The following is an 18,988-nucleotide window of genomic DNA, read 5'->3' as shown; positions in this document are numbered from 1 at the left end:
TAGTTGTACCCTTCTATTATAAAAGTATTGTGAAATACCTGTACATTTAAAAAATAAAAGTGAATGTACTAATGCAATGCTAGGCTAGGCAAAAGTAAAATGTCACCTTTCAGATAGCTATAAAAATCTTGTTAAATACGTGAATAAGATCTGACAGTGAAAATTTGCCCATTGTTTTGATGAATTGGTGCCAAATATTGCTTATCTTATGTAATAATTCCCTAACGGCAAAATAGATTGAAAATAATGTAATGCTATATATTGCTTAGAGACAATGGGAATGTCCCAAATCTAAGAACTGATACAGTTCTTAGACTGTGTTACTATAGACTTCAATATAAAATATTTTTATGAACACATTTAATAAAAATACACCTTCATTAGTAGAAGTAAGTTTTGCTTTGGGTTGTAAATGCTGAGAGACAACTTTATTCAGAAATTTGTAGCCTGGGAAATTACTACCTAGATATTTTTCCTAGGAAAAGATTTTAAGCTTATAAGTGGGAAAAAGAAAATTCTAAATATAACTTCTCAAATGATATGGAAGTAGTTTTGCACAGGAAGAGCCTGCAATTACTATGCACAGGTGATCCTTCTTGCACAGTTGCTGTGTTTCATTATATTGTGTTGTGGACAACGTACTGCAGCTTAGATCCTGGAGTTTCGAATGACTACAGTCCTGCCAGGCAAGTGCTCCTCAAATCATACATCAGGAACTGAATGGGGCTTCCTAGGGGAGTGATAGAGGAGAACATCCTCCTTTTATTTTCTGAGATCATAAAAAAACACTTGACAAGTTGAAGGAATATATTGGGTCTTATCAATATGACCTTTTAGTTAGGTAGCAGCATAGGTAGTTGGCAGAGCATAGAGTTCTTCAGGGTGAGAGACCCGTTAGGGAAATAAATGTGGAATGCAACAAGGTCTAGGAACCTGGGAAACCAGTCAGTTGTTGTTGAATCAGATCTGTGTACTTACCAGCTTAATGTTTAGGTCCTTTATTTATTTATTTATTTATTTATTTATTTTTCCTTCTTTAAAAATTCTTCTTTTATGCTTGGTATTATAAATTATGTTTTTAAAATGCTTGCCTGCCATAGCTATACTAAGTGCAAGTCAAAAAAAAGTTAAATCCTGGTCATTGTTGTGCAGTGCTTTAGACAGGGAACAACATTCTGTGTTGCCATCACAGATTCAAAGAGAGAACCCATGGGCAAAGGTGAGAGCTTTTGCCATCTCCCCCGTCCAGTCCCAGGGGGCTCTCCTCTCAAGGTGTCTACTACTTCCCCAAGGACTTCTTGTTTTAGCAAAGACTTAGCACAGTGTATTAGTAACTTGCCATCTTTTGGAGTCAAATTATCTAAATATAAATCTTGGTTTTGGTGCTTACTGGCTGTGTAACTTTGGACAAATTATTTAACCTCTCTTAGCCTCAGTTGTACCATTTGTAGTGACAATAACAGTATCTACCTCATTCTTTGGTTATGATGATTGAATAAGTTGAGGGAAAATGCTAAGAACAATACATAGCATATAGAAGGTGCTACATAAATGTTTGTTTAGTAGAAAAAGCTGTTCTCTTACAATTTATTTTAAAATTTTTAAAAGATTTTATTCATTTATTTTTAGAGAGAGGGGAATAGAGGGAGAAAGAGAGGGAGAGAAACATCAATGTGTGGTTACCTCTCATGTGGCCCCCACTGGGGACCTACCTGGACCACCACCCAGGCATGTGCCTGACTGGGAATCGAACTGGTGATCCTTTGGTTCACAGGGCCATGCTCAATCCACTGAGCTACACCAGCCAGGGCTTAAAATAATTTTTGATGTTAGTATTTATGTTATATTATTATTCTGAGCTCAAAGCTTCTATCATCTGCATTTTTACAAACCAGAAAAAATAGTGTGCCGAGTTTTTAAGACACTCTAACAAAATGTATTAAATCCTGTACCTCTGTGCCTATCTGATATCAGTAAAGTTTTTCAATTACACTCTGATAGATGAGAGACACTTCCAGTGTCTAAATAAAATATATTCAACATAAAATATATTCAGGAAAGGCAAGGACCATAAACTCCAGAGCATCATGGCTCATAAAAATTACGAGATTAGATTATGGGGGAAGAGAAGTCAGGAGGTAATTGAATAATTAGACAATTAGAGCCTGGTCCTCCTCAGAGGACCACCAGGGTAAGTTTGCCAAGACATAGAACTTTTGAAGCCATGATTCAAACAAGTAGTCAAACTTTCCTGTCTTTCATTGACCACATATAATAGTCAAATTTTAATATGTGCAAGCTCTTTTACCTTCTAGATCATGTATTTGTGAATTAGCCATTCTTTAATGCCTTTATTCCAATAGTGTATTATCTAATGGTCAGAATTTAGGTCAGGTAAACAGTTGATCCCATCACTTTCTGGTGTAAGCATTCGAAACTGTGCTTTCAGAGAATCTTCCAGGAATTTAAAATGAAGTGTTTTATTTTTCCCTTAGTTTCAGGGGTGGGGAGATTTTGAATCTATGAGTTTAAAAGAAAATGAAGGACTAAAATATTGGAAATGACGAACCAGGACTTTTGGCTGATAAATGGAATAGTAAGGAAAGAGTTCATAGACCTATGGTACGTGATTATATAAATGATACGATTGATGGTAAGGACCCAAAGAAGTCATTGGCCTGCTTCTTAGTGCCAACAACAACCCTTAAGTTTCTGGTACAAGAATTCATGTGATTATTAAGACTTTCTGGTACAAGAATTCATGTCATCATTAAGAGTTCTAATGTACAAAATTTAAAAAATAGAAACAAACTCATTAGATACAGAGAACAGATTGACAAGTGTCAAAGGTGAAGGGGGTTCGGGGATGGATGAAAAAGGTGAAGAAATTAAACTGTCCAAATTGGTTGTTACAGAATAGTCACAGAGATGTAGGTTACACCAGAGGGAATATAGTCAGTAATATCATTATAAATATATATGAGGCCTGTCAGGTATTGAAGTGGCAGGGGAATCACTCTGTAAAGTATATGATTTTCCAACTAGTTTGCTGAATATTGGAAACTAATACAGAATAATGCTGAATGTAAATTGTAATTGAATGAAGATAAATATGTGACATTTTTAAGTTCTCCTGTTTCTTTGGGTTTTCACTACAGAGATACATTTTTATCTCATAATCTCGAGACATATACATTATTTAAGTAAATACTTTTGTCAATATGTACTCTTTTAGAGCAGTGTTAGGTTCACAACAAAATTAAGAGACAGTATAGAGATTTCCCACATACCCCCTACATCAGACTTGCACGGCGTTCCTCATTATCAACATCCGCCACCAGAATGATACCTTGGTTACAACCGATGGACCCACGCTGACCCCACAGTCACCCGAAGTTCATAGTTTAGGGGTCAACCTTGGTGTTGTACATTCTATGGATTTGGACAAATGTGTAATGACACATGTCTATCAGTAGAGTATCATACAGAATATTTTCACTGCCCCAAATTCTGTGCCCTGCCTATTCATTCTTCCCTCCTACCAACACTTATCTTTTTACTGTCTCCATGCTTTTGCCTTTTTCAGAATGACCTATAGTTGGAATAATACAGTATGTAGCCTTTTCAGATTGGCTTCTTTCACTCAGTAATATTTATTTAAAATTCTTCCATTTCTTTTTATCACTGGATAGGTTGTTTTTAAGTGTTGAATAATATTCCATTGTTTTGATGTACAACAGCTCATATATCCATTTAGCTACTGAAGGACAGCTTGGCTGCTTTCCAGTTTTGGCAATTATGAATAAGCTGCAAATATGAATGTATAGGTTTTCATGTAAACATAAGGTTTCAACTCCTTTAAGTAAATCTCAAGAACTGTGACTGCTGGATTTTATGGTAAGAATATATTTAATTATATAAGAAACCACCAAATCACTATTTTGCATTCCCATCAACAATGAGTGAGAGTTCCTTTTGCCTTATAACCATGTCGGCATTTGGTGGTGTCAGTGTTCTGGATTTTGACCGTTTCTAATAGGTGTGCTGTGGCATCTTGTTGTTGTTTTAATTTGCATTCCATGTGACTTGGAGTGTCTTTTCATAGGCTTATTTTGCATCTATATATTGTTTTCTGGTGAGGGGTCTACCTAAGGATTTTTAGGTATTTCAGATGACTACAGTTGGGGGGGGAAAAAGATGCTCCTTGTTCAGAGTTAATCCTTTGAACAGTTGTGTTGTTGGTGGTAGTAGGGGAATCTGGTCCTTTATACCTCTGCTGGCCTGGCTATTTTCATTAATTCCCTCTTTTGACATTTTGTTTTCACTAACTTCTTGCTCACAGCCTGTAAGTATACTCAAAACTTCTCTTCCAAAACAAACACCCTATAAACAGAGTTTTCATTGGCTCTGGCTACTTTACTTTTAATTTAATTTTTATTCTACTACATTCAGATATTTGCTCTCACCACTTCAAGTAAATTGTATAAGAAAAATTTACCTATGATCTTATTTGCCATTTTGCATTAAAAACATTTTTGTCCTGTTATTCATGACATTTAATTCTTTTGATTACTCCCTTTTTCTTAAAGCTATCTGTTCCCTTTCAGTATGAGACATTGCATTCTTCCATTCACTCTCTTAATCTTCTGACCATTGTGTTTGTTGCCAGTGGTAGATTCTCTTTTTTGGTTCACCCACTAAATATTTCTTTTTCTCACATTTCTTTCTTTGCCTTTCTGTCTTTTCATGTGTTCCCTTTCTCATGGCTTCAAACAGCACCTGTAAATAGATGATGCCTATATTTTATCCTTATCCCAGTCTCCTCTGCTATGGTTCAAAGTGTTCTAGCAAACAAATTATGGATCTGACAGCCTATTTGTCCTATAGAAGCCTGCCTGTATGTCTAACCTACTACTGTACCGTACTCCCCACAGTTATTAAACTCATGGGCTTTCAAGATGTTGACCTTGTTCTTATCCTTAGAGCCAGAAGTTTCTTCTACTTGAAATGTCCCCTAGGTCTGCCCATGGCTGTTTTCTTTTTGCCATTCAGGCTCAAATATCAACTCTTAAGACAGGCATTTCTTGACCACCCATTCAAAGACAGAAACCCCCCAGTTACTCTTTTTTATGTCACATGTTTTACTTTTTATGAATTATATCACTATTAGAAAAGATCAGATTATTTGATCAATTATATAATTGATTCCTTGTTTATTGTCCTTCAACCTATACTAGACTGCAAGGGCCATGGAGTCGTGAAAGTTCTTACGTTACTGTCTTTTGCACTGAATAGTCCCTGTCAGATACTAGGCTCTAAGCAAATATTTAATGAACAAATAAACTAATAATTTCAAGTTCAACCTGTAAAAGCCAATTTTATTTCATTCTACCACAAAGTGCTCTACCACAAAAATCTGTCCAGTCCAGAAAGTTTAGACCTAGACATCTGCCCCAATCTCAGTGTGTTCAAGTGGCCACAAGTCCTATCCATTCTACCTGAGCATTTCTTCAGTTCATTCTTTCCTGTCAGTTCCTGGCCCTATCCTTTTAGTTAAGGCCTTCAACTATCCCTGGGACTAATTTAATAATATCTCAGCAAGTCCCCTTCCTTGTCTTCATCCCTCCATATATTCCAAATATTACAAAGTATTATTACTAAACACAAATAAAACCTGAATCATATTTCCACCTCTTCTGCATAAAGTTTTTCAAAACCCCAAATTGTAAGAATCAATTCCAGGACATAAAAAGTCCACCCCTGGCCTGTCTCTCTCTCTTTCCAATTTTAACTATATTAGGATCTCTCAATCAGTCCTGATATACCAGCAGCATAATTCCAAGTTTGAGTTTTCTTGAATTTTTAAAAATTTATGGGGTATTTTTTGCATAAACTGCAAAGTATATAAATAAATTATGATGAAAAATTAATTTAAAATGAAATACTGAAATCTTTTTTTCTAGTTTCTCGATCTACTTTATTAACTCTTAAGTTTATTTCTCAAGTGACTCATTAATATATGTTGTCCGCTTTAAACTAAGGATGAATAGGGGGGGACACAATATCAAGTCTTGGTCAATTAAAACTGCCTCTGAGAGCAGCCCAGAGCACAGGAGACACTGCCTGCCAGGAAGTCTGTTATCAAAATAATTGTCTAAGACTTTTCCAGGCCAAAAGGGAAATTACTCATTGAGGTTGAAGAAACAAAGGAAAATAAAAGTTACTAAGAAAGTGCTTTTCAAGCAGGAAAGGCAGAAAGCATGAAAAGTTCAAGAAAAAAGAAGTTAGGGTGTAATATACGGATGAATGAAATGTTAGAAAAATGTAGTTCTACATTTATTTTTACTTTGATATTTCTTATGTTTAAATGAGCATTTTTTAAAGCTACTAAACAGGTGCTGGAAGATCAATATATCCAACAAACATTTGTGTTACCTACTAAGAAAAGTTAAAAAAATAAACTGTGTATCAGATATAGATAATTCTAATGCCCTTGATATTTTCTTTTGGTCACCTGAATATCTTACCAAGTACCTTGCGTGTGAAAACAGTACTCACATTTTATTCTTAGCACAAGGCAAATATCATGCCTTTGTATCTTCGTATTTGACCTACAGCAAGAATGATTGGAATGAAAGTTTAAAAGTTGAATTTTCTTTTGTCTAAGGCTACCATTGTAAAACATGGCTTCCTAATTGCTGAAATAATTGGCCACTTGAGAAAGTCGTTATTCTATCGCTGTTATTTTGAGTAGAACAAATAGTGGCTGAGATGCAGCAGGAGAGATGCTCTTCTTTCCAGCTGTCCTGCTCAGGAATCCCCGTTCTGAGTGGGCACGGGATGCCCACATTCAGGCTCCCCTGCTCTGCTTGCTAACTCCTCTTTTTCTCCCCATCTCTTAGGGAATTCTTTTCCTCTCTGTCTTAAGCAAGTTTTGCATGGAGAACACCATCCTACCTCCTTGCTTTTCCATCTCACAATTGGAACACAAAAGTGCAATGATCTGTTCATTAGCTCATTGCAAACATAGCTTAGCAGCCACAATTTTACAAAGGCCAAGGTAGAAGTTGTAAAGAGGGATTTGTTACGTCTAGCAGTTTATGTTATATTCTAGACTTGTCTTTTGATAGAAAATAACTCTAAATATTCACTCTGTGTATTGCATTGGTTATATTTTAACATTAAAATTACCTTTACTTACAGAATAGATAACTGTATATAATGAATCCAAGTTTCCCGAATATGGATCATTCATGTAAGGTGTCGCTGAGCTTCATGAAGTTTCCTGAGCACAAATATTTTAATTTTTATTTCAGTGGAGGTTCTTTTACCAAATCTCCTGGGAGAGGTTCTTCTATAGAAAGAGATATTAAGTGGTCCTTCTGCTTATGCTGGAGAGTTGAGTTACTACTTGCTTCCAGGGTGAATCTGTTCCTGCCCTCCATAGAGAATCATACCATTCAGTATCATCTACTGGTTCACAACAAACCAATTGCCAATAAGCATCCATAATTGGAAAGAGAGCATTCATAATTAGAGAGCCCCACAATGTTATTAATTAGACCCACATTTGGAGAAAGGTTTATTAATTTGCTTTTATTTATTCATTTATTATTTTGCTTTTCTCTCCCAAATCACAGCAGTGCTTAGTCTCTTCATGTTTCTCTTTTCTACTTCTAATACATGTTTTATGCAAACACAGAAAGGGCTATATGTAAGTGTGTATTCTCTTTTTTCATAGTATTATGGAAACTGAATTATTTTTAACTCAAAAGACACATTGATTTGTTTGTATTTTAGTGTGCTTTTTATCATACATGTGGTTTTGCCTTTTAACTCATAATCTGTGAAGCTATGATACATTTTTGTAATTCTTACAAATAATTATTCTATGTGTCTCTTTGGAGTTGTTCTATGCATTGATGAGGATGGCTGATACTATTTTTGGAATTTTCCAAACATAAAATTATATCTATTCTCTATAGCAAGAACATTTGAGGCTAAAAAGTTCACTTTTCAAGTTTTTGAGTATCAACAGAACTGTATTTTGAGGTTTTTATTGCTTCCCAGTGGATAGGTAAATAGGTGGTTGCCCATTTTGCTATTAGTCTTTACTAGTTGATCTCAATTTATGGTAACAAAAATGTTTCCTTCCATTTCTCAAGTGATTTTCAAGTCATGTGGATCAGGCTCTTGCAAAGATTACAATCTTGAACTTTTCTCTCTGATATTTGTCAAGTTTTGCACTATGTGAAAAATAATTTTTGAAGTATTCCACAATACCATGCGTTCTATTCATTCCCTTAGTTAAAAGTACATGTTGCCTTTGAATCAAGCTGTACATGGTAGATTCGTGTACATTAATGCAAACATTTCAGTGTAGCATGTACATTGGGTAAGCATCAGCCATCTCTTCTATAAGATGGGGATACCAATTGTTACTTTATATATAGGTTTATTGTGATATTTGAATATTTCAAATCACATAATGTATAAAGTAATACTCTTAGGGAAAAATGAGTGCTTAAAAAGGTTGATTGTGTTTTTGAATACATGCTTACAAGGTATAAAAGTGGTCAATTCTTCTTGAGAACAAAAAGGGGGTGTTACAAAAGAGGTAACACCTAAATCACACTATGAAGGATGAGTAGGAATTTTCCAGAAAGCAGAAGGAGGTAGTGAAACAGCATGTGCAATGGTATTGAGACGTAGCAACAAGGAGCATGAGGCTAAGGGATTGGCCTGGTTATGAAGACAATTACAGACAAGATTGAGTTTATTAATTTTTTCTCTCTTTTGTTTTGCTGAATTTCTCCACCCCCCACCACCCTACTCAGCCCCACCCCTACCACCAGCTGACAACTGTCATCCTGCTCTCCATCTGTGAGTCTGTCACTACTTTGCTTATTAGTTCAGTTTGTTCATTAGATTCCACATAGCAGAGAAATCATATGGTATTTATCTTTTTTCTAACTGGCTTGTTTCACTTAGCATAATACTCTCCAGGTCCATCCATGCTTTTATAAAGGGTAGAATTTCCTTTTTTTTAATAGCCAAGTAGTATTCCAGTGTGTAAAACATAGCTGTTTTATCTACACAGCTACTGATGGACTCTTGGGCTGCTTCTAAATCTTGGCCACTGTAATAAATACTACAATGAACATAGGGCTGCAAATATTTTTTTTTTCAAATTACTGTTTTGGATTTTTTGATAAATTTCCATAAGCAGAACAAGGCAGTTCCATTTTTAATTTATTGAGGCATCTCCATACAGCTTTCCACCGTGGCTGCACCAATTTGCATTCCCACCAACAGTGCAGTAGGGTTCCCTTTCCCCACATCCCCGCCAGCACTTGTTTGTTGATTTATTGATGATAGCCATTCTGAGAGGTGTGAGGTGATATCTCATTGTGGTTTTAATTTGCATTTCTCTGATGGTTAGTGGCATTCTCTCTTGGGAGAAATGTCTATTCAGGTCCATTGCCCATTTTTAAATTGGATTGTTGGTTTTCTGGTGTTGAGCTTTATAAGTTCTTTATAATTTTGGATATTAAGCCCTTATCAGATGTATTGGCAAAAATGTTCTCCCATTCAGTGAGTTGTCTTTTGATTTTAAAGTTATTTTAAAACCTCTAAGATGACATTGCAAAAGGACTCTGTTGTAACAAGGCAATAAATTGCTCGCTACTTAATATGCTAATAACTTTGTATTTGACAATACTTTCTAAACAAAGCACTATAAAATACTTTTTGTATTTATTTATCACATCTTTTTTGTTTCTAGGATGAATGCAGTGTGGTAGAGCTAAAAAAAATATATCTAAATATAAAAGCCCTAAGTATTATACCACTAAAGTACTACATGACCTTGATATAATTATAGTACTTATTTGGGCCTCATTTGTTTGTCTGAATAAATTGATTTAGTTTCTTCTTCCTGGTGGTAATGTTGAAGACCCCATTTTTTTATTACTTGTCATTCACTTCCAAATACACAAACATTTTATGAATAAAATTTATAAATAGAGCACAAATTAATTTAGGAAAGAATAGTACAAAATGTATTAAATATATTTTTCAAAAATTATATAGAAAGGATATTAGAGGGAGAGATCAAGATGACAGTGTAGGAAAACAGCTCACCTCCATGCACAACAACGTCAAAATTATGACTAAACTGTAGAACAACCATCAGAAATTGAGCTGAATGGAAGTCCTGCAACTATAGAATTAAAGAAGAAACTACATCATGACAGGTAGGAGGGGCAGAGATATGGAATGGGCCAGTCCCATGCTGACATGTGGTGGATAAAAATTAGGAGGGATATCTCAGGAGCAGGGTCCCAGCCACATACCAGGCACCCCTGCTTCAGTTTCCAGTGCCAGGAAGAAAAGCTCACATAACTTCTGTCTGTAAGAACCAGGATCATTGAGACTATGGAAGACAGAAATTGCAGGACTCATTGGCAGTTCCTCTCACAGGGCCCATAGCACTGACTTACTCAGACTCATTTCCTGTGATCCACAGTGTGGGGGTAGTAAATTGACAGGCACTGGAGGCATATGGGGAGGAGATGAATTGTCCAGCATCATGGTGAGAAGTGGAAGGCAGTTTTCTCACAGACAGAAGTGTTAGTAGAGGACACTCTTTCTTTCCTGAGCCATCCCCCTGCAGAGACATAGAGTGGGCAGGCATATCTGAGACTCCATCAACCTCACTCACACTGTTTGCTCCACCCTGCTTATTGGCTGAGGCTCCACACAAGCTGGTTTTTCCATATGAATGGCATATCTTGGCTAATGCTTTAGATTTTTTTAAATCATCACAAACAAACAACATCTAGCATCAGTGAGCCCCATACTGCTCACTGAGTTGCCCCTAGCCTGGCATTAGAAACAGCCAGGCTTGATTCACAGCTTGGCCTCACCTGGGCACCTCCAAGCCCACCACAAGTACCAGCAATAAGCAGATCACTTTGTAGCTTATCCATGTGACCCTGGACAGAACACAGCTGGTGCTAACCTTGTGTTCTGACCAAGGTTCATCCAAGGTGCTGACCTTGGATGTCCTAAGAGCAATAAAGGATTAACTACAACAGGACAGTGTACACAGTCCACACAGTGGGCATACCTCAAGTACTCAGCTTGGGTAATAGGGGAAGCTGTGCCATTGGACCCTATAGGACACCTACTACATTAGGCCATGTGACCAAGACACAGAGTCAAAGCACCTCCACGTAATACATAGAAACAAATTCAAGGAGGCTGCCAAAATGAGAAGACAAACATCCTCCATATGAATGAATAGAACTAAACTCCAGAAAAAGAACTAAACAAGAAAACTACTAGATGCAGAATCAAAACACTGGTTATAAGGATGCTCAGTGAACTTAGTGAGAACTTCAATAACATAAAAAAGGGCATGGAAACCATAAAAAACAACCAGTCAGAAATGAAGGACATATTCATTAAAATAAAGAACAATTTACAGGAACCAATAGTAGAGGGAATGAAGCAGAGAATTAAATCAGTGATTTGGAATATAAGAAAGCAAAAAATACCCAATCAGAATAGCAACAAGAAAAAAGAATCCAAAAAGTGAGGATAATGTAAAGAGCCTCTGGGATAACTTGAAGCATACCAACATTTACATCATGGGGGTGCCAGAAGGAGAAGAAAGAGAGCAAGAAATGGGAAGCCTATTTGAGAAAATGACAAAAAATTCCTAATTAATAAAGGTAATAGACATATAAGTCAAGGAAGCACAGAGTCCCAAACAAGATTAAACTGAAGTGGCACAACCCAAGATACATCATAATTAAAATGCCAAAGGTTAGACAAAGAGAGAATCTTAAAAGCGGCAAGAGGAAAACAGTTAGTTACCTACAAGGGATCCTACATAAGATTATCAGCTGATTTCTCAAAAGAAATATTGCAGGCTGTAAGGGATTAGCTAGAAATATTCAAATTGATGAAAATAAAGACCTACAACCAAGATTGCCCTACCCAGCAAAGCTATCATTTGTAATTAAAGGACAGATAAAGAGCTTCCCAGACAAGAAAAAGCTAAAGGAGTAGTACATCACCACCACACCAGCATTATATGAAACATTAAAGGGTCTTCTTTAAGAAGAAGATTAAGAAGATAAAAAATATGACCAATAAATGGCAACAAATACATATTTATCAGTAATTTATCTAAAAAACAAAATAAACAAGCAGAAAAGAAACAGAATCATAGCTACAGAGAACATTTTCATGTTTATCAGGGGGTCAGGGGGATGAATGAAAAAGATGAAGAGATTAAGAAGTACAAATTGGAACCTGACTGGTGTGGCTCAGTGAATTGTGTACAGGCTTGCAAACTTAAGATTCATGGGTTCAATCCCCAGTCAGGGCACATACCTGGGCTGTGGACCACGTTCCCACTTGGGAACGTGCAAGAGGCAACTGATCCATGTATCTCTAACACATTGATGTTTCTCTCCCTCTCTTTCTCCCTTCCTTCCCCTCTCGCTAAAAAATAAATTTAGAAAGAAATCTTAAAAAGAAGTACAAATTGGTAGTTACAAAATAGTCATGGGGATATAAAAACAGCATAGGAAATACAGTAGCCAAAGAACACATATGCATGAGCCATGGACATGGACAATGGTGTGGGGATTCCTAAAGGAGTGATGGGAAGGCTAAGTGGAAGGGAGGAAAGGGGGGAAATTGGGACAACTGTAGTAGCATAATCAATAAATTATGATTAAAAAAGAAAAAACATTAAATTAACAATATGGGTAAAATTTATATTAATAGTGATAATACAAAAATAACATGACTTTTAGAGTTTTAAATTGTGTTTATATGCAGGTCTGACAACTTACATTTTTAGTACATTATCTGAGTCTAGCTATGTCCTTTTCCATTTTTTCTATGCATTTATCTTTCTTTAATTACTTCTATAATTTACTCATTTGCAAAAGCATTTACCTACGCATCTCTAGATTGTCTAGAATTTTTTCATGTTCTCACTGACATACATTAACATAGAACTATTTCTCTCATTTGTAAACTCACAGATATGAAGAAATCTGCTTTCTATTAAAAAATTGTACTACTACCTTCTTAGTAGTCATTAATTTTTTAATTGTTTATGCTATTTCAGTTGTTCCTGCTTTTCTTCCTTTCTCCCACCTTCACCCAGCACCACCCTCTTCCTTCTCTCAGTGAATCCCTGTATCACTGTTAAATTAACAAAATATATTTAAATTATTGCCAAGTAGTAACTTAAAAACTGATATAATTTAGCTTAATAGGCAATAGCCTTTTATGACTTGATGTCTACAGTTATTTGGATCAAAATTTTATTGTTCTTAAAGTTAAAGAATTCATTTGCAAACTACAGTTAGGTATAGAGTTAATGGGCAAATAGTCACTCTCCTGTCAACATAAAAAAGACCTTGTTTGTTTGTGAGTTAAAACATTTTTGTAATTATGAACATGAGATATAAATATACAGTAATGGGTATAGTAACCGAAATATGACCCTTAATTTTACTCTTCCTTTGTGTCAGCCTTTACATAAGGGTGTTCTGCAGAATGCTAGTATTTCTCTAGATGCTTCTTGGAGAATAAGATTCTATGAGCAAAAGTTTCGGATATAGTGGCTTCAACAAAGTGGAACAAATTGTTTTACTTTTGTTACAGCATGAACCTGCCAGAGGAATCTTAATTTGAGCACTGAGCCCATTTATTTTGTGTAATATCTCAAAGGACTAAAGGTATTGTATACCGTATAGTTTAGGAATGACCCATCTGTTTAAAAATATTTTACATGGAAAAATACTTAAAATGAAATAAAACAAAACAAAAGCATAGTCCGTCTGCCTTCCACTCTAAGAGGAAGATTGAAGCTACAGGGCCAGATGCTTTTCTGGGAAAGAAAGAGGCACAATCTTCTCATTACTTCACTATTAGAGCACTATTCCTTCATTCTTTAAAAGTATACTGGGGAGGAGGGGGATCAAAATTGAAGCAAAAAAAAAAAGGAAAATGATTGAAAATATATTTTCTAATATACTAATAGAGATAAAATAGTAGTTTTTATGTAAGGTTTAGTATATGATGAGCTTGGAAAACAGCTATTTGCCAATCAGAATAATTACCCTTTTCCTATCAAGTCAGTCTGGAGACTGAAGTATGGAGATTGTTTCCTTCTATGTGATTTATTTGTTTTCTTTAGAGAAATAAAAAATCAACAGAAGGAAATCCTGAGAATTTTCAATGCAGATGTCTCCAAAAGGGTTATTGGTCCTAGGGGATTTTCCCCACAATGTGTCACATAATCTTTGTATAATGTATAAACGATAACAAAGCAATCAGGTCACATTAATAAAAGCCCAGCGACACATAATTTAGTTGAACTTGAGGATTAGAATTAATTGTCTCTCTTTGTTCCAAGTTCTGAATCTTAGTAAATGATTCACTGCATGCCATTACAGCTTAATATTTGCATGAAATCACAGTTTAGCTGGCATAATTTAACAGCAATTAAAAAGCTATTTAATTGTCATGCAAATTGATATGCAAGCCCTTGAGTAAGAAGGGTGTCTGCCTTTCTTTTTAAGTATCTCCAAGCGGACAGTTATATACTTGCAGATACCCATAACATAATTGATAGCATTCTCCTATTCATGGAAATATAAGTGAATAATAATTCATGTTTTCCATTGTAAATAAGACAAAAGAGCAACAATATTAATATGTCATTCTGTAGGAAGACATTATTACAGTAATGATAATATATCTTTATCTGCCAGGCATAAGTCTAGGACAAGCTACACTTGTCCCTGTGCTCTAGTATGTAATCCCTTCCATATCTTCCTTTCTGAACACAGACATTCCTGCAACTCTCTGGAACATGAAATGGCATAAAGCAACATACACAGAAACCTTTTAGAAAAACTAACCATCTCATTTCTAGGTCTACCTTTAGGTGATATGCATAGAGATAGCTAAGGACCCTACACATCTGATTGCTAATTTCAGGATGCAGCAAGAAGAAAAAGGAAAGAATATCATAACATTTCTTAATATCTCAAACCCAAGATACAGTCCTGTAGATTTATGACTAATGTTCAGACACCACAGCAGCCAGAATGCTCTTCTTAAAAAACATTGCTTCATCGTGGCCAAGAAATGGAAAGAATCGAAGTATCCTTCCACAGATGATTGGATAAACATGTGGTGTATATATATAAAATAGAACACTAGTCAGCTGTAAGAAAAAGGGAAATACTGCCACTTGTGATATGGATAGATCTGGAGAATATCATGCCAAGAGAAATAAGTTAGACAGAAAAAGTCAATATTTTTATTATTCTGTTTATGTGTGAGTTTATCTAGCCATTCAACTAAAATGTAAATAACAAGAAAGCAGAAATATCTATCACATTCACACTATAAATCCAAGACCTCGCAGACTATCTAGCACACATGAAAGTCATGAAAAAATTTATTCAGTGAATGAATGAATGTAATCCAAAAAGATCCTATATTAAAACTATTTTTTATGAGGAGAAAATGTTGCAAAGAAATTCTTTCCCACCTTCCAAGCAAATTTTCTTAGGGGCACAAATTTTAAAAGTTGCTACAGATTTACAAATATACATAAGCCTTCTAAAAATGATCAGGGATGATATTTCATTAGTTATTTATGTAGTGAATTATTTTCAAAGTATGTATTTTAAGCATAGTCTCTTCCAGGAAAGATGCTTTATTTTACATATAACACATAGTGCAGTTTCTGGCAACCAGTAGACTTTCAGTTAATATTTGTTCAGTACTTATATGAAACTGAAGTTTGAAGAACTCAGATATGTATAAAAGACCATTGACACAAATTTTTAAAAATACTGGAATGGTTAAAGCGTTCAAGTGTTCCATGTAGTGTGATCTGTATGGAAAACTAGTTTTCAAAGAACACTGTAGGAATATACTCACCAACTCCTTGTGACCCACTTGGTTAATGCAGTCTTGGTGACAAATATGAGGACGGTGTGGTTCTCTTTATCAGCTTTTTTTAAAGGATTTTCTTTGTTATGATTTTATTTACTTATTTTTAGAAAGAGGGGAAGGGAAGGAAAAAGAGAGGGAGAGAAACATCAATGTGTGGTTGCTTCTCGAACATCCCATCCTGGGGACCTGGCCTGCAACCCAGGCACATGCCCTGAGTGGGAATAGAACCAGCAGTCCTTTGGTTGGCAGGCCCACACCCAATCCACTGAGCTGTACTAGCCAGGTCTCTTTATCAGCTTTTAAAAAGACACCTGTGCTTAATAGAGTTAGCCTAAATAAAAGACTACTCACCATATTTTATGTAAATTTTGCGTCTTTCCTATAATGCTTTTATCTCATGACATTAGCAAGGGCCTAATAAAAACCTTTCTCATGTTTCCAGTTTCCTGTTCTCTTCCTCTTTTCCTAAACTGTCTATTCACCCTGAATTTATTTTATTTTATGTTATGTTTCTATTTTATTTTATTTTATTTTTAATCCTCACCCAAAGACTTATTTATTGATTTTAGAGAGAAGAGAAGGGAGGGAGAAAGAGGGATAAAAACATTGATGTGAGAGAGAAACATTGATTGGTTGCCTTTCATAGACATCCCAGTCGTGTACAAAACCCACAACCCAGGCAGATGCCCTGACCAGGAACCAAACCCACAACCTTTAGATTTGCAGGATACGCCCAACCAAGTGAGCCATACCTGCTAGAGCTGTGGCCATTTATTTTCAACCTGCAAGAAATAGATACTTAGGGATTGTTGAAAGTGATTAATGGTAGTTTTATCTATATACCAAGTATAGTATGAAGCCAGAAAAATGAAACACAACAGAATGTATATACATATATATGCATATAATAATATATATATATTGTTATAACACATGCATGTTATTATTTTTTCAAATTTTGAAAATGGTGAAATAATTATTACGATATAATTAAAACTGTAACATAATTTAAAATAATGTTTGATTAGTATATATTTTCATTCACCACATTTAAAAGAGGATAATTACCATATCTTTTGGAGATCTACAACTTTTTATATTAAATATTGAAATTCATATACCAAAAATCTATATTATAGACTATCTTCACCCCTAAAGACTCCTTTCTAACTAGACTTTGTCAGATGTTTTTAATCATGTGTATTTTTTATAGTTCCAATCAGAAGAAAGAGCTCAAACTAATATAGTAGACCAACAAGTATTTACTGATGAAGCTTTCAAGTTGGCACCATAATTTTATTGTCCTATACATATACATTTGTTTTTTAATTGCTTTTCTCCAGGGCCACCATCAGCTCCTAGGAATGTGGTTTTTAACATCAATGAAACGGCCCTTATTTTGGAATGGAGCCCACCAAGTGACACGGGAGGGAGAAAAGACCTCACGTACAGTGTGGTCTGTAAGAAGTGTGGCTCAGACACCAGCCAGTGCGAGGACTGTGGTGGAGGACTCCGCTTCGTCCCAAGACACACTGGCCTGATCAACAGTTCCGTGATAGTTCTTGACTTTGTGTCTCATGTGAATTACACCTTTGAAATAGAAGCCATGAATGGAGTTTCTGAGTTGAGTTTTTCTCCCAAGTCATTCACAGCTATTACAGTGACCACAGATCAAGACGGTAAGTTCCACTGCTGTTTTTTCAAAACAGATCCATAATCCCCTTTTGATGCATAATGCTCTTGATGGGCTTATCTTCACTGACCTGCAGTTGTGTACTCTATATATCACAGAGTTTATTCCCCGGTTGTTGTTTCTTGCTGTTTCCTAAGATAAAGATATTTTTGATATCACTTCTTAGTAGTTTGGTTAATTACATACAATGCTTCTCTCTGTTGTCTGTGAGTTTAGGTTTTTTATATAGCCCTATACAAAATTATCTTAATGAGTCAACTCATATTACTTACCAACGAATATTAGACATAAATGAGATGTTGTTAAATGAATTCAAATTAAGCTACTGACTTATGCTGCCATTTTTTCCATAACAAAAAAAGCAAGTAGAATTTACGTTAATTATAACTCGTCTATATTGTAGAAAGATTTTAGTCAACATACTTAACCATGATCCAGGAATATTCCCCAGTGCTATTGTTTACGTACAGTTTGTAAAAAGTGACTAAACTGCCTTTAAAAAAAAATCCAGTTGCTTTCACTTAAATGTTCCTTTTATAATGCTATTGATTTTTGCTACAACATAACTAGGTATGAACATTCTTATAGCATTTTATAAGTATATATTCTCTTTAATACTTCCATAACATAATTTATTGAAGAGCATGATACAGGCAAAGCTTTGGAGACTTTAAAAACTCTCTTTAAGAAGTGCTCATAAATTGTGTGGATACACAATAATTGTCGTATGTAATAAAAGTATTGTACATGAACATGTATGAAACACATTTATACAAAACTCTTTTTACACACTGTAGTTGTTTGCTAGGTCTGCTATAACAAATGGCACAGACTAGGTGGCTTAAACAACAGAAATTGATTTACTCGCAGTTCCAGAGGCTAGAAGTCCAAGATCAAGGTATCAAGAGGACTGAACTCATTCACATGTCTCTCCTATTCTGTATCTTCAAATGGTCTTTCCTCTGTGTGTGCCTGTATCCTAATCTCTTTTCCTAATAAGGTTACTGTCACATTGGATTAGAGCCTACCCATATGACTTCATTTTACCTTCATTACCTCTCTAAATGCCCTGTATGTGTGTACGGTCACATTCTGAGGAATCAAGGTTAGGTCTTCGACATAAGAATTTTGGGAGGGTGAATTTCAGTCCATAACATACACCAAAAGTGACATTAATTGATATTTTAAATAAAAGTACGTTGAAAGTGTTGGACTAGAACTAGGCAATAAAAAAGAGCAACTAGTAAAAACTCTTGGATTAACTTTAAGGGCACAATGGTGGGTGTGAAT

General features: G+C 35.3%; 1 protein-coding gene across 2 annotated transcripts in view; it reads left to right on the top strand.

Annotated features, from left to right (window-relative positions):
• The window catches only part of EPHA6 (EPH receptor A6), an 898,848-nt gene that overhangs the window by 369,702 nt on the left and 510,158 nt on the right, over positions 1–18,988 (top strand). For both annotated transcript variants that reach the window (XM_037058993.1, XM_037058992.1), the window contains exon 5: positions 17,349–17,684. In XM_037058993.1, coding sequence (XP_036914888.1) covers positions 17,349–17,684 — 336 coding nt within the window. The remainder of the gene's footprint in view (positions 1–17,348; positions 17,685–18,988) is intronic.

The sequence above is a fragment of the Sturnira hondurensis genome, unplaced genomic scaffold, assembly GCF_014824575.4.
Source record: "Sturnira hondurensis isolate 20B ecotype Veracruz unplaced genomic scaffold, ASM1482457v3 Scaffold0010428, whole genome shotgun sequence".
Classification (NCBI taxonomy): Eukaryota; Metazoa; Chordata; class Mammalia; order Chiroptera; family Phyllostomidae; genus Sturnira; species Sturnira hondurensis.
Note: the sequence above shows the minus strand (reverse complement) of the source record. Positions and strands in the feature narration are given on the sequence as shown.